The sequence below is a fragment of the Penicillium diatomitis genome (assembly GCF_028827545.1).
Source record: "Penicillium diatomitis strain IBT 30728 chromosome Unknown utg000001l_segment0_segment0, whole genome shotgun sequence".
Lineage (NCBI taxonomy): Eukaryota > Fungi > Ascomycota > Eurotiomycetes > Eurotiales > Aspergillaceae > Penicillium > Penicillium diatomitis.
This window is the reverse complement of record NW_026623173.1, coordinates 1,035,194-1,047,959: the sequence shown is the minus strand read 5'-3', so window position 1 is coordinate 1,047,959 and position 12,766 is coordinate 1,035,194. Positions and strand designations below refer to the sequence as shown.

The 12,766-nt window shown below is 51.0% G+C and overlaps 1 protein-coding gene across 1 annotated transcript; it reads left to right on the top strand.

Moving 5' to 3' along the window:
• Positions 1–1,397: 1,397 nt before the first annotated feature.
• On the top strand, positions 1,398–6,403 carry N7539_000302 (ATP-binding cassette glutathione S-conjugate transporter YCF1; the record flags this gene model as incomplete). The annotated part of the gene is made up of 6 exons (XM_056929906.1): positions 1,398–1,691; positions 1,783–5,531; positions 5,608–5,762; positions 5,835–5,903; positions 5,964–6,055; positions 6,137–6,403. 6 exons carry the CDS (start codon positions 1,398–1,400, stop codon positions 6,401–6,403), a joined length of 4,626 nt encoding a protein of 1,541 aa, XP_056794199.1.
• Between the last annotated feature and the right edge of the window lie 6,363 nt (positions 6,404–12,766).

The following is a 12,766-nucleotide window of genomic DNA, read 5'->3' as shown; positions in this document are numbered from 1 at the left end:
CACATCCGATGGAATCCTGAAGTTCGTAAACACCACAGCTATGCAACGGATTTTACACATGCTCGCTCACTACACGGTACACAGAACACACGATCATCCAGAAGATCTTTGATCTCGGTCATTGCTAAAGTGAAGGGCCTTTGCGTCGAAAGAGAACTGGCAGCCCCAGGGTGTTGGTATCGACCCGGCTGAGATCGAAAATTGTTTCAATCTATCGACAGACCCCTTGCGGATGCTCATATCAGTCGGGTCACGGGTGTGGTATAGTAGTCAAATTCCCCGATCTAGCAGAGAACAATAACACATGCGAACGAGCTGCGTTTTATCTCGCGGAGTTGAGAGCGTGATCTCAATTCATGTTAAGTTGCACAGCTTGTCCACCCGCAGAGGTTTCAGGACAAGCCAATGTTTTTCTTATATTACCTCGCGAGCTATCTCGCTGGCGCAGATGTCATCGATCACATAGCCGAATCAAGTCATGTAACACAGACCTCGTTGCCAAACACACGACTGGTCAAGAGTTGGCTCTTTTGTGGACGCTGCGCGACAGACCTCCTGCTGGGGAGGGCCTTCAATGTTGAGTGTTGCAAAGACTTTAAAGATAGCCCATTTTGTGGTAGACAATTTCCAATCCACCATTACGGAATGCGGAGAGATCGATCCCGCAGCCTCACGAAGTTACATACGCAACGGCCTCGAGGCGATTCTTCACAAATGATTAAGAGCTCACGAGTTCCTCCCCTCTACAAGACGATCCACCGAGGACTTCTATCGACTGATTTTGCCGAGTCTAGTAGTGAACCAAGCGTCTCAAAAAATCCTCTCTAGTCGATCCCGCATCGGGGAGAGCAGATCTAAACTGCCGCAGTGCCGACGCAACGATCGGCTTTACAGAGGCTTATCGCCGTACCAAGAGATGGGGTCATGTGATTTTTATGGACTTCCGCCTCAATGTGTGTTCTTCACTGGAAGTAATGGGCTGTAATGCATCAACAAGTGGGACCCCTGACAGTTCCAGTTGTACTTGTCAAGTGGATGCATGAAACACATGGCCACAGCAGGGGAGCATCGTCAATAGAGCTCAATGATTCTCGGAGGCTCTTTGTTCAAGACTTAAACGGACGTCATCTGGGGCATTCTGACCATGGACACGAGGTTCCGCCTCGGGTCAGCACTTCGACCCACCGCCCTGGGTAAGCACCGTCGGGGTCGAGGCAAGGAACAAAACTTCTTGGAACGGCACTTGGGCTTTTAGTAAGCAGCCTCGCAGTTCACTTCGGTAAAGGTAAGTCGAAGTCCTCCGCAACTTTCGAGTGACCTTTTTTCTTACTCATTCCACCGTGTCCGTCAGTGTCTACGGAAAAAGAGAACTAGGCGCGCTGTCGCTCCTCACCACCATGTCGGATGGTCATACGCAGATGGTGCTGGGGACGGTTGAGGCCGGTGGTTCCCTGTCCGCACAGCTGCCCTCCGCTTTCGACCATCATCAGCGACAACCCTTTTGCAGCGACCGGGAAGGCTGGGGTCCGGTCAGCTTGAATGGCTTCTACCTCACTTCCTGCTTCGTAGATGTTGTTGTGGCCGTTGTCGCCGTCTGGGGCACAGTTGCCGGTCTCGCAGCATTGTGGCTTCTTTTGAAGAAGCGTACGGAGCAGCCGGTTGCAAAGAATTGGCATTTCTACGCCAAATTGGTACGCCCTGCCCCGTCCGCATGGCCCCGAAGCCTTTCTCGGGTTGAAATGTCAACGCTAACCTGTGAAAAACTTTTGATATCAATCATAGGTCGTGCTCGCCGGTCTGATCGCTGTCACCGCTCTGCAGGCTGCTTTGCTAGCTGAAAGTCAACCAAAGCAATTCTTCGCCGACTTCCAGTTCTGGTCCTCGATCGGGGCGCTCATATCGCTGGGCGTGATATTCTCGGTGCAATACTATGAGCATTGGCGCAGTCGGCAGCCCAACGGTGTTGTCCTGTTCTACTGGCTCTTCTTCATCATTGCGTATGCCATCAAGCTGCAATCATTCGTCTCCCAGAAGACTTACTTGCACTTCCTGCCGTACTTCATCTGCATCAACATCTCCCTCGGACTTGCACTGCTGGAGTTCGTCCTGGAATACTTCGTCCCCAAGAAACAGAGCGCATATGACGCGCTCGGCGACGAGGACGAATGTCCATACAACTATGCCGACATCTTTTCAGTCCTCACTTTTGGCTGGATGACCCCGCTCATGAAGTTCGGCTACAAGAACTACTTGACCCAAGACGACCTTTGGAATCTCCGGCGCCGTGACACCACCAGAGTAACAATGGATGATTTGAACGAGGCATGGAAGGTGGAACTTGAAAAGAAGAGTCCTTCACTGTGGCTGGCATTGTTCAAGGCCTTTGGCGGTCCCTACATACGCGGTGCAATCATCAAATCCGGCAGTGATGTTCTCGCATTTGTGCAGCCACAGCTTTTACGATACTTGATTACGTTCATCGACTCGTATCGGAGCCCGGATCCACAGCCCGTTATTCGTGGCGTGGCTATCGCTCTAGCCATGTTCGTGGTCTCAGTCTGCCAGACTAGTTGCCTTCATCAATACTTCCAGCGTGCCTTTGACACTGGTATGCGGGTGAAGTCATCCCTCACCGCGTTGATCTATTCTAAGGCCTTGCGGCTGTCGAGCGAGGGCCGCGCATCGAAGACAACAGGTGACATTGTCAACCACATGGCTGTTGACCAACAGCGTTTGTCTGACTTGACTCAATTTGGCACTCAGCTGTTGTCGGCTCCTTTCCAAATTGTCCTGTGCATGGTGTCACTTTACCAGCTCGTGGGTGTCAGCATGTTCGCTGGTGTTGGTGTCATGATCCTCATGATCCCACTCAACGGTATTATTGCTCGTTTGATGAAGAAGCTCCAGATCACTCAGATGAAGAACAAAGATTCAAGGACTCGGCTGATGACCGAAATCCTAAACAACATGAAGAGCATCAAGCTGTACGCTTGGAACACCGCATTCATGAACAAGCTCAGCCATATTCGAAATGATCTGGAGCTCAACACCCTTCGCAAGATTGGTGCGACGCAGAGTATTGCGAACTTCACCTGGCAGTCAACTCCTTTCCTCGTTTCCTGCTCCACATTCACCGTGTTTGTCTTGATTAGCGACAAACCTTTGACCACAGACATCGTTTTCCCTGCTTTGACCTTGTTCAACCTTCTGACATTCCCACTCTCCATATTGCCAATGGTCATCACCTCAGTCATTGAATCCACCGTGGCAGTGAAGCGTCTGGTGGACTACTTCACCGCAGAAGAACTCCAAACCGACAGCGTCATCTGTCAAGATCCCGTCGAGCATGTTGGTGATGAATCCGTTCGTATCCGTGATGCGACGTTCACCTGGGATCGTTACTCCCCGACACCTGCTCTCAAGAATATCGACTTGAGCGCTCGTAAGGGCGAGCTCACCTGTATCGTGGGTCGCGTCGGTGCCGGCAAGTCTTCTCTACTGGAGTCAATTCTCGGAGAACTCTGGAAGACTCAGGGTGAAGTGGTTGTTCGCGGTCGGATTGCGTATGTCGCACAGTCACCTTGGATCATGAACGCCAGTGTTCGGGAAAACATTGTATTCGGACACCGCTGGGATCCTGCGTTCTACGACCTCACGGTTGAAGCTTGTGCTTTGCTCGACGATTTCAAGATCATGCCCGACGGTGATCAGACCGAGGTCGGAGAGCGTGGTATCTCGCTCTCAGGTGGTCAAAAGGCTCGATTGACCCTCGCACGTGCGGTGTATGCTCGCGCGGATATCTATCTCCTCGACGATGTCCTATCTGCCGTTGACCAGCATGTCGGGCGTCATATCATCAACAAGGTGCTTGGCCACACTGGTATCCTGAACGGAAAGACCAGAATCTTGGCAACAAACGCGATTACTGTACTCAAAGAGGCCGACTTCATTGGTCTTCTCCGTGATAAGACCATCATCGAAAAGGGTACCTTTGAGCAGCTGATGGCGATGAAAGGTGAAGTCGCGAACCTGGTGCGCACAAACTTGGCTGAGATGGACGACGAGCAGTCGCCCAGTGTTTCGGATGAAAGTTTGATCAGTCCTGATTCGTCAGAAACGGCTTTGATCGAGACTGGTGAAGGGTCCGACACCGAGGAAATAGACCAGCCCGGTTCCCTTGTTCCCATCCGCAGCCGTGGTGATGCTCGCAGAACCAGTATGGTGACCTTACGGCGCGCAAGCACAGCGACTTGGCATGGGCCCCGTCGCAAGCTTCATGACGAAGAGAACGTCCTGAAGAGCAAGCAGACTCAAGAAACCTCCCAGCAAGGGAAGGTCAAGTGGGGTGTCTACGCTGAATACGCGAAGAATAGCAATCTCGTCGCTGTCACATTCTACTTCCTGACACTCTTGGCTGGACAGACTGCCCAAGTTCTTGCCAACTATTGGCTCAAGAACTGGACTGATTATAACGAGACTCATGGTCGCAATCAACAAGTAGGCAAATTCATCGGTGTGTATCTTGCCTTCGGCCTCGGGTCGTCTCTGATGGCTATTGTTCAAAACTTGATACTTTGGATCTTCTGTTCGATTGAAGCGTCGCGTAAAATGCACGAGCGCATGGCGCATGCGATTTTCCGCTCACCAATGAACTTCTTCGAGACTACGCCCTCCGGTCGTATTCTCAACAGATTCTCCAGTGATATATACCGCGTTGACGAGGTGCTCGCTCGCACCTTCAACATGCTGTTTGCCAACTCGGCTCGTGCAATCTTCACCATGGGGGTGATCTCATCTTCTACGCCTGCTTTCTTGCTGCTAGTGGTTCCACTGGCCTGGGTTTATCTTAGCTACCAGAAGTACTACCTTCGAACATCCCGAGAGCTGAAGCGTCTTGACTCAATCACTCGGAGTCCGATTTACGCACACTTCCAGGAGTCGCTCGGTGGTATCTCAACCATTCGTGCTTACCGTCAAGAGAATCGATTTGCTCTTGAGAATGAGTGGCGCATGGACGCGAACCTGCGCGCATACTTCCCGTCGATCAGTGCCAACCGCTGGCTCGCTGTTCGCCTCGAATTTATTGGCTCTGTGATCATTCTGGCCTCCGCTGGACTTGCCATCATCGCCGTGGCGACCGGAAGCCCGCTCTCGCCTGGCATCGTTGGTTTGGCCATGTCCTACGCTTTGCAAATCACACAGTCACTGAACTGGATTGTTCGTCAAACTGTTGAGGTGGAGACCAACATTGTCTCTGTTGAGCGCGTGCTCGAATACGCGAACCTACCTTCAGAGGCCCCTGATGTCATTTTCAAGCGCCGACCGGCTGTGGGCTGGCCTGCCCAGGGTGCTGTCTCATTCCAAAACTACAGCACTCGATACCGCGAGGGCCTGGACTTGGTTCTCAAGGACATTAATTTAGATATCAAGCCTCACGAAAAGATCGGTGTGGTGGGAAGAACCGGCGCGGGCAAGAGCTCGCTTACCCTTGCTCTGTTCCGCCTCATCGAGCCATCCAGTGGTACGATCAGGTGAGTGTTTTTTTTTCTTTTTTTTTTCCCTCGGCTCTGTGCCTCAGCGACTACTACTTACTTACCCTCTTATTAGCATCGATGGACTGGATGTCACTACAATTGGATTGTTTGATCTTCGCGGCCGCCTGGCCATTATTCCACAGGATCCAGCAATGTTCGAGGGTACTCTACGTGATAATCTTGACCCCCGTCATGTTCACGACGATACGGAACTGTGGAGTGTTTTGGGTATGTCTAGTGGATTCTGATCACCGGTGACATTTGTCGTTGGGAATCAGTGCTAATTATTATTGTGCGCAGATCATGCGAAGCTCAAGGACCATGTCGCAAGTATGGAAGGTCAACTGGACGCACAAGTCCAGGAAGGAGGTCAGTAGTGCGAAACTTCCAAGTCAGGAGTGGTGCTAATATCATTTTTCTTTGCTCCAGGTTCCAATCTCAGTCAAGGTCAACGCCAGCTAGTGTCTTTGGCACGAGCACTTCTCACCCCCAGCAACATCCTGGTACTTGATGAGGCAACGGTCAGTTCATATCTGATTTTAACCCCCCTTTATACCAGCTTTTTCTCGAAAAGGACGGCTTTCTGACTGTTTGATTCACAGGCCGCTGTCGACGTCGAGACCGACGCGCTGCTTCAGCGCACTTTGCGCAGCAACATTTTCCAGGAACGAACCATCATCACTATTGCGCACCGCATCAACACCATCATTGATTCGGATAGGATTATTGTTCTTGACAAGGGCCGAGTTGCAGAGTTCGACACCCCGGCCAATCTTATCAAGTCAAAGGGCCGTTTCTTCGAGCTTGCGAAGGAGGCAGGATTGCTCGATGGCGATAACATTGCCAGCTCCTCTCCGGGTGCAGAATAAGTCCCGCTACGAGTATTGTAAATTACCCTCAAAAATTTCCTGTCCAGTTTTATATGCGCAGGCTGTATCTACAAGAGCAAATTGCTTTATGCAAGACCACAGTGTCTGTGTGAATGGTTTTTTTGTCAACCGAACGACCTGTTTGGGCTAACGCTGCTCGACTTGATACCACGACGTCTGGAATCTTGCCACGGTTTAGGTTGAGGCTCGGTCCGGTCCACACTCTGCCTAGAGCAAGCTCAGCATGATGGGAGTGAAGTAGTATAGTTCGCTCCATTTTCCATGGACGTTTGTCGTAAAGCACAGATCAACTTTAGTGAATTTCTTGACACGTGTAGATTACCTGCCTCGCTCTGGATATATACTTGTCGAGACATGATTATGTTTATTTGGAGTTCGTCATTGGTCCTCATACTCTCTACCCAGTACACATTACACACTACACACTACACACTACACACTACACACTACCTGTTAATCACATATCCTAACTACGTATAGGAGTTCATTCCATTATTGACTCAGTTACTCACAGGTTTCCAAGGTATACACCCTTTACCACCGGTAGAGCACTGGTGTAATTGACTCAGGTGTACCTACTTGTGGTTTGTCAATACACCGAGGAGTGTCTATAATTATGTATAGATGTTCATTCAATTCAATCGCTCCCCAATGCGTCAATCCTGTCTGCCCACGTTCTCTGAACGTGAACTGTCTTGACTACCACAGAAGGTCATACCAACACTTTGACTCTTACCTAGTAGGTATCTGAGAGCCGTGTGGGCAGTAATCCATAGCATCCATTCTTCTAGGTGAGAAGGCGACCGAGCCCGAGTTCGTTGTGACTCTGACGTTTCCATGACTTCAGTGGAAGCTTCTATTCGAACCGATTCCAATCGTCTACCTAGTTTGATATTGAACATGGGTAGGTGGCGGTCTGGCATTTCTGCCAAAAAGCCGTCACAACCCCAAAGCCTCGTAGTGTCTGTTGAATCCCGATCTGTATCATGTCAAGCTTGAGGGTCAAAGGCACGGAACGGCCACGAGTTGACCGCAAGTCTTTGCAATGTGCTCGAACTCTGCGCAGGTTTATCGCAACCACTACGGACGAAGCAAGAGGCTAGTCTTGCAGACCGCAGACCGCAGACCGCAGACCGCGAACTGCAGACCGCATCGTGCACATATATCTATACCACTGGCACAGATCGATGTAGAGTCAAGGATTGTATGGAAGTATATGCAGAAAGTCTAAGCAAGTACGATGGAACAGAACCGAGGTCTATTGTCCATCCTCCACGTTCCAAGCTTCTCGTCTGTGTTCCTTCTTCGCTCACTCATCATGTCGGCCAGTCGAGTCTTCACTTTGACCATTCCGTGCCCGCATTGATCCCGGATTACTTGCACTAGCGTTGCATCTCAACGTGGCGGTAAAATGCGTTGAACATAAGGATCGAAGTAATCAAACTTTTGCCTCCCCCGGCTGACTGCGAGCTTGATCTTTTTTGGCCGTTGCTCAATCCTTATCGTTGCGGGGATGTAGTAAGTTGTAGCGGTGTACAACTGTCATGTCGTCAGCACAGTGAGATGGCAGGGTGTCACACCGCTTGCTGCCTGAGGTACCCCCGAGGAACAGCCTAAATGGGAAGAGAGGTACCCCCGGATAGGGTAGCGTTTAGGTACCGAGGGCGGGCTGGGCTCGCCCGTGATGGACTTGCGCTGTACCCGGGGGGGCACCGTGTCTGGTTGGAACTCCGGTCCAAGCGATGTATTGTCTTTTCTCGCAGACCTTTAGACCTGGTAAGTTTTTTTTCTTCCACTTGCCAGGCGAGACTAATGTCTTTCTCTGACGAGCGATGCAGAAACTCTTGACAAGACTACTGCTGCTGCTGATGCAGGTCAGGAAATCTCTGCAACGTTTGTCAGCAAGCGTGGTGTTCTCCGATAATCACGTACTAGCAACTGCAAAGCCTCTTTGCAGCTCGTCGGGCGTCGGCTTCGCCGGTCGAGACTGGGCTATGAGAGACGAGGCAGGAAATAGATTCGAGAAATGAAATGCTGTGGCTGATCTAATGATGCGTCCTGTGGCTGAGTCGCAAGCTCAAGAATAGACCGAGTGTTCAAGACTTGATGCTATTTGGGCGGCCTTTGCATCGGTTCATCCGACCATGCGCCCAGAATAACCTCATCCGAGTATGTATTGACCCCAGCCACCGGTCTTGCAGGAGTTCAGTCATCACATGCGGTGATATTGATATGAGTGACAATTCGAAAGCAGCTCGTGAGATGCTGTGAAATATCCATTATCGTTGAGAAGTACGAGCGACTCCCTAGTCCACGAACCTGGACGACAACCTCGTTGATTCTTCGATTCCCTGTTGCGGGCATGAGCCCATCGCATTCCAGAATACGACCTTATGACGTCGCCAGATGAGAGACTGTTTCATTTTACTTCGAGCCAAGATCGTCCTCATTGCCTGAATTAGAGTCTATGCTTGCCATGTAAGCGAAATTGTGCCCTTCAATAGCGGCAACGCCGCTGAAGCAGTCTCAAGCAAGGGGGGCTTGCAGCAGGAAACAATACAGCCGAAGCGACACCCACGCGGCAACTGGAATTACTCCATAGTCCATGCTCAATCTTTGAACCCATGACCTATGTGGAACCATCGATGGTAGTGGACAGTGGACATCAGAGTGCAGTTTGCATGCATCGAAGGCAAAAGGAAATTAAGATGATGATAGGCATTGTGTGAAGCTGCATGCAGCCATGAGTCAAAAGAACTCATACACGATGGGAGACGGGCTAGAACTTCAAGATGGAAGATTCCAAACTGGTGTATTGTAGCTGAGTTCGGAACATCGGGTTGGGGATGAATGCGCCTTGTCTGATGCGTTGCCCTGTTCCAAGATAGGCTTGACAGGGTCAATTCCAAGGTTTTCGATGCACATTGGCGTAGTGTTCTCATTCAGAGGTTGTTCCCTGTCCATTTTCTTGGTTAAGGTTGTCTGAATCTGGATTGTATTTTTATACTGTAGGCCGTCAGTCAATTCTGGACACAACTCGGGGGAAAACGGGAGCAGTGAACGAGGACCAGTTAGACCTGCAGAACTGCCTCGTTTCAGAATTGAATTATTGATGCAGAACACCAAAGTACTCCCATGCAGGCGTGAAACGGGATGAAACCTCTCGATGATTCCCTTCCATATGTCTCGCCCCTGACTCTGCGAGCCGGGGCGCACAGGAGCCTTTCCACGGCCTGTCGGCGCTCGCATCGAAGATGCATTGTACCTGAGTTACTGTGTTTTAATTTCGGCTTCACGGGAAAGCGAGCGATCTGTGATTGCAGATTAGCCTCGATCGATATCATATTGAGTGTGTGTCAGGTTCATGTCGCGTGGCTGGCGTTCGAGATTGATCAGGACAAGGCTCATTCATCTTGCAGATTCCGATGGAAACGCATATGAAGCAAAATAGACCTCGATCTTTCTTACTTGGTGATCCACGTACGGATGGATGACCCTGCTCCCGCGTCCTCTTTGATTCACTGACTGCTTTTGCTATACATCGTCCCTCGCCGTCTGTGCTCTGACACCAGCAGAAGTCCTCGGTTCAACAGCAGCAGTAGTAAGTCTCATTGGCAGAGCGTCAAGGTCCGATCGATGCAGGCGCGATCCATTTCAGCTCGACTTGCCCACTTGGGCTGTTGGTAAAGTTGACACTGGAGCCCCCGGGAGTGGAGAATCAAAGGCAAGGGATTGCTGGATCTTCAAGCGCTTGGGCATCTCCGGGGAATCGACGCTCCCGCTTCCTTCCCCAGTGAGTGCGTAGGTCTGACCAAACCGATCGGCCAATGATGAATTCTCGTGCAGGGTAGGATCTCATGCTTGTCAGATATCGCGCTGGCAGCAATTAGATTTTTCCGACTCCGTGGGTCTTGCATCCGTGCATCGAGGTACCTGCCAATAGTCACCAGGATGAGAGCCCGAGTAACCTGCAGACATCCAACATGGCGCCGGCGGGTCTGTGGGCGGACGCGTGCCGAGCAAGGCCCCATACTTATTTTCCCACCGAGTAGGCAACACGAATCGCTTTAGTTGGGTCCGATATCGTTGAGCGCATCTTGATCCGTGGGAGTCTGCATTTGGTTGTATTTATGGTTGATGCCTCTTTTGGTTCTTGGTTCTGGCCCACTATTCTTAATGAATGGGGTCGAGGCTCGGACGGCTTCGACGGCCCGGATGCATGTCTCTGATCGGATCTTTTGACATCTGAAACTTGCAAGTATTGGTCATCTTAGTGCACCGAGTAGCTCCGAAGAGACTTTTATCACTTTTTCCCCGCTCATGTCTATTGAGGGGTACAAGTGGCGCGCAATCCTCTACCGTGCCGATGACCTCGCAAAATGACGTTCATGCGACCCTAGATGCTGGATCTGATCAAGAGGCGTTCGATGGGCCTGCGAGATCGCGGTGACCACACTCACGGTACCATCAGCGTCGATTTCTTGAATCCAGACTTTTAAGAATTGAAGGATAATCAGCAAGTTCCACTAGGCACGGATCTTTCAGTGACAAGGCGTTATACCTTGGTTTGGCAGCAATCCCCAGCCCAGCATCACAGCGTATATCTGAGTGGTCCGGAGACGCAACCAGTATCTTGACCTCCACCCTATGTGGACACACGGCAGAGATTGCGGGCGGGGTGGGACAAGGTCATGGCATCGACAGTGTTGCCTACAAGACCTTTTTTTCCACAACGCAATGGGAGTTGACTGTTGCTGTGATTGTCATCCCTAGGTGCATGACTACAGGCCTGAGAAGGTACCGGGCGGGCAATGAAGGGACATTAGTCCTGCGTGGAACTCGCGGAAGAATCGATGTATCGCTCCTGGGAAGGACTTTCATGGTTCATGATCTACAATCCAGACAGATCGAGAACGGCATCTTGCCGTGGCATGATGATGCTGGGTATGCGTGGAGGCTGGCCAGCAGTGGACACTGAACATCTCTGAACAAAGTACGCTCTTAATAATCATGTTGATTGCGGATCGTGGGGGGTCGTTTCAACATCCAGCGGCCTGCGATAGCCGGCAAGCGTGGAGAATGGAGGGGTAATAATGGACTTATGGCACGCGGGAGGTCTTCCTGTGGTTTCTTCTTCAGGGCTGGCAGTAGTAGTTAGTTCCGAGAATCCACATGGTGAGTCGGGCCTCCACTTGGCGTGAGATCAAATGGGACAGTAGCTTATATTCGCAACTGCGGTACTGGCGCACCGAATAGCCCCGGAACTTTTGGCTCGGTCAATCCAGTAAATGCGGCGATCTTCGCTGCCAACCAGGATGGCGGGACATTCAATCGCCCAAGAATCCGAAACTCGTCGTGTACCAGTAGCGCCGCGTGGGTATACTGGAGGGTATTCTCTCGAGGCGAAAAGGAAGAGACGATTTCAGGCCCGCCATGTACTGTAGGCCTAGGTTGTCTATGCTCGACAAATCAATGCTGCCAGCCTGTTGAATTCTCCGAGGTGGCTTGGCAGCTGACCCGGAGCCTGAGGTATTGTGCATAAGGGAGCAGCATCACTTGCAGCGGCATAATGAGTACTGAAGGTGGATGATGAATAGCGATGCAGACGTATTCATGCAAGCCATTTTGGACGGCACCGGTACCGAGATCGTTGTGATTGCAGATCCGACTGTTTATTTTTCCCTTTGGTTCATTGTTTTTTTCTTTGGTTTTTCGAGTTTCATTTCTTCCGTGGTGACGACTTTGCTCTCATTGAGATAAGAGAGGGAGTTAAAAGCCCGAGATGGAGCCCGATCAAGACCCCAGACCAGTCTAGTGTGTCCACTGAACCCCGACAGTTTATTGACTTCCGTTGTGAGCGGGAACGGGAAACTGTGGAGGAGATCAGCCAAAGTACGATGATTTGTTCGTAAGACCCCAGAAACTTGCCCCCGCCCGGCCCTGTGGAAGACGAGTTCCGGCGCTTTGGTCCAGCGGCGCCAGGGAATCCCCAAAATTTCGTGGGATCTGCCTTTTGCCCTGACTATAATGATGTGTGTAGCTTTGGTATTTCTCTTCTTCTGAGCAGATCCAGGCATGATGAGACGGAAGTGCACTGTGCTTCCGTTCGGGTTCGAAAATAATTCAGGGCAGACATCCCGGTAGCACGGTCAAGATCTCTGGGTCGATGTATGATGTCGTCATCTTCAAGACTGGAAGAGGTGAACACTGCTGTTGCAGTAGATGAGGTACTCTGCGCCAGTCGATCGTACATGGCACATCCCTATCCGGTGCAGCATGGGGATCATTACATGACTGGTGGACAATCACTCGAAGCCAGAATTGTGAGTCAGTTGTGTCATC